The sequence below is a fragment of the Cyprinodon tularosa genome, unplaced genomic scaffold (assembly GCF_016077235.1).
Source record: "Cyprinodon tularosa strain WSP-4 unplaced genomic scaffold, ASM1607723v1 ctg322, whole genome shotgun sequence".
NCBI classification, from domain to species: Eukaryota; Metazoa; Chordata; class Actinopteri; order Cyprinodontiformes; family Cyprinodontidae; genus Cyprinodon; species Cyprinodon tularosa.
The window spans coordinates 13,806-17,002 of record NW_024039033.1 but is presented as its reverse complement, the minus strand read 5'-3'; the positions used below and the strand labels follow the sequence as shown (position 1 = coordinate 17,002).

At 35.6% G+C, this 3,197-nt stretch overlaps 1 protein-coding gene across 1 annotated transcript; it reads right to left on the bottom strand.

Annotated features, from left to right (window-relative positions):
* Positions 1–859: 859 nt before the first annotated feature.
* On the bottom strand, positions 860–2,988 carry LOC119788628 (adenosine receptor A1-like). Its single transcript, XM_038293162.1, has 2 exons — positions 2,660–2,988; positions 860–1,521 (listed from the first exon to the last, which is right to left on the bottom strand). The coding sequence occupies exons 1-2, from the start codon at positions 2,986–2,988 to the stop codon at positions 870–872; spliced, it is 981 nt and encodes a 326-aa protein (XP_038149090.1). The 3' UTR covers positions 860–869.
* Positions 2,989–3,197: the final 209 nt, after the last annotated feature.

Below are 3,197 nucleotides of genomic sequence, written 5' to 3'. Positions count from 1 at the left end.
TTTGACTAATGTATGGAACTTAACAATCAGCGAGAGTTCATTGACTGAACAGTCAGAGTGTGCTCTATACTGCAGCCTGCAACCACTTTCAGCATGGAGGAGAGCATTTAAGTTGTCCTCCACTTTCCTAAATATGTCGCTTCACACAGTGGTTAAAAAAACATTATATTTTGACTCTTCATCATTGATGCCTAGCCTTGATGTAAATATCACTTTAAAATCATAACCAATCAATTTTTTTTAGGATAGTAACCCAAAGATGTGTTTTTCAGTGGGGCCAGCGCTATCATGTCTCGTTTGTTGGGTTTCACACTACCGCTGAAGTCTTAAGTCTTTTTTGGCTGAATTATCAGCACTGGTCTTAAAGTAGGATAGCAGCATGAGGGGTGGAATTATTTTATGTTAAAATATGTTTATTTGTCATTGTAGTATTGCCGATTATTTTGTTTTTCATGTTTTTTTCTTTGCATAATTAGTTTTAAAAGTTAACTTTGTAAAGTCTAAACAGGGACTGACCCTCTGAGTTAGCCTTTTTACTAGAGGGAATACAGAAAGGGCAAAGGTTCATCAAAATTTAATGCTGTTTTGAGTCTTATTCCATTTGAAAGAGTAAGAGATAAAAATAATAAAAGGTAAGTTTATGCAATAATGCAGAGTTCCTACAAAGCACAGAAATGTATACAATTGGAATACAACACAATTGGAACATGGAGAAACAGCAAAATTCTGTTAATTATTATGCAAGAAATAATAAAAAAGAGAAACATTAAAAAAACATCCTGATATAAAGTACATGTTTGTTAGAAAATTTATATAATACACTTCATTTATTCAAAAACATGGATAATACAGTAAAAATGCTCAAAAAGTTAGTTCAGCCTTTCATCATTGTCAATACTTCTGATGTTACTGCTGGGGTTGTCTGTTGTCTGGCTTGCCTGAAAGCCTTGGTTTTCTCCTGAACACAGAACAAACTTTCTCCAAATCCTCACATAAGCTGTCTGGATCTTTCTGATTTTGAATGCGTACACTATCGGGTTGATTGCTGAATTAGCATGGGAAAGCAGAATCCCAATGTAAAAAGCTGCATATGGTACAGCAGTTTTTCCTCGAAAGTAAACAATGACATTCATGATGTGAATAGGGAGCCAAGACAGGGCAAACAGGGCCAAAACCAGAGACAGAGATGATGCCAGCCTTTTCTCTTTGCGTAGGTAGCTAAGTGAATGATTTCGAGCACCGTTGCCTGGTTTGTCTTTCAGGTTTCCCCTGATGTAGCAGAAGACGTAGCTGTACAACACAGTCATCGCCAGCAGAGGTGTCAGGTTGCAGAGAAAAAAACTGAAATAAACCAAGTAGTCCATGGGAATCACATCAACAAAATTACAGACAATTGTAGAATTAAGAGAGTCAGGATGGTTATGCCATCCGAGCATAGGAGTAAAACTCAGAGGGACTGCAATGAGCCAGCACATAGCTGCAGCAGCATATGAATGTCTCCAGGTTACTGTCTGTTTGTACCTGTAAGAAAAGACATCAAGCTCCAGTCAGAAATGTACTCACCCTCGAGGATATGAAACATTAAGTCGGTTCTGTTTTTCAATCATACCGTTCTATTTCAACGTAAGAATAGAAAAACATATTGAATTTCCTGTCTGATAGAGGAGCCTGTTGAAGACACCTTGATACATTTTAAGGACACTTTGGAACACATTTAAAAAACAAATCAAAACATAGATTTCCATATTGATATAAATTGTTTATTTGCTGGGAACATAGAGGCCACATAATTTAATAAAAATGAAAATAATAATCCAGTGTTAAGGTGATGCTGAGTGATGTTAATTGCACAACTTGGATGAAATGGTACAAATAGAGGAACTGTGTTTTTCTTTCACTTAATACAGAAGATTAATATGCCAAAAAAAGCTTAATTTTTTCATAAAAGTTTTGATTCATTACATTTTTTTTTTAGCCATTAAGTTGCACAATTAAAAAAAATGACAGAAATGTGTCACAAAAAGCATCTTTCATTTTAAACATCCCCTCTGGTAATTTTCCTAAATTCAAAATGAAACTTAATTCACGCTGTAAAACATGCTTCTAAAGCAAGTTGGCAGGTCTTACCATTTTGCATAATGTTTTGAACTTAGTGGTACAATGTGCTAGGTAATAAATTATACATCTTACAACAAAAAGTGGTGAACTGATGTAATTCTAAAACTGAAAGCCTGATAAGTGCATTTGAGACAAAAAAAATCCTGATATTCATAAAAGGTAACCTTCCTAAAAATAAAAAATGATCACCCAACCAGTCAGTTTTTGAGAAATCCTTACTGTAAAGATTTGAAAGATGAAAACTATTCCCAAAATGTTCTCAGTAAACTAAAGAATTTTAAAAAACAAATCTACCAAATATATCTAAACAAGAAATATGAAAAAAGCTTTATCTACCACTGAAAGCCCCAAATGAATATGAGATTCATCACATTTCCAATTATTCTGAATTGTAAAAAAAAAAAAAAAACATAAAATCCCCAATGTCAAGCTTGAAGTCGATGTACTAATAACAGAAAATCTTAATGATTAAGATATAAATGTTTCAGATGATTCAATGCCCTTTGCTGTAATTTGCTAAAAGGAAAAAAATCTTTCTTACCGCAGAGGGATATAGACCCGTAGGTAGCGATCAACAGCAATAGCCATCAGACACAGGACTGAAACTAAGGTCAAAAGGATGACAACACAGCTGATGAAGAGGCAACTGTGGAATGAGGTCTGCAGATGCCCATTCACCACCACAGCCAGGGGTATGGCAACAAAACCAACCAGGGCATCAGCAACAGCCAGAGAGACAATAAGGCAGAAGGTGGGCTGCTGGATACTTTTAGTTTTCCACAAAGCCAAAACAACCAACATGTTTCCCACACAGCAACTAACAGCGATGAGGATTTCCAACGATGTGTAAATTACTTTTCCAGTGTTCATGGTGCCCCGTGTCAGTTATTTGTTCTCAAGATAAATGTGAGTCTATACATAATGAGGAAGTTCTCAGCCTTTTATTTTCAGGTCAGCATTTTAGTTTCAGGTTATAGCAAGTGTGCACACCGATGCAAAATTTCAACCATTACCTCGTGCAAAAATAGAATTGGTAAATGCAGTGGCTTATAGAAAATGTGAAGCACAAGGGGGAAAGA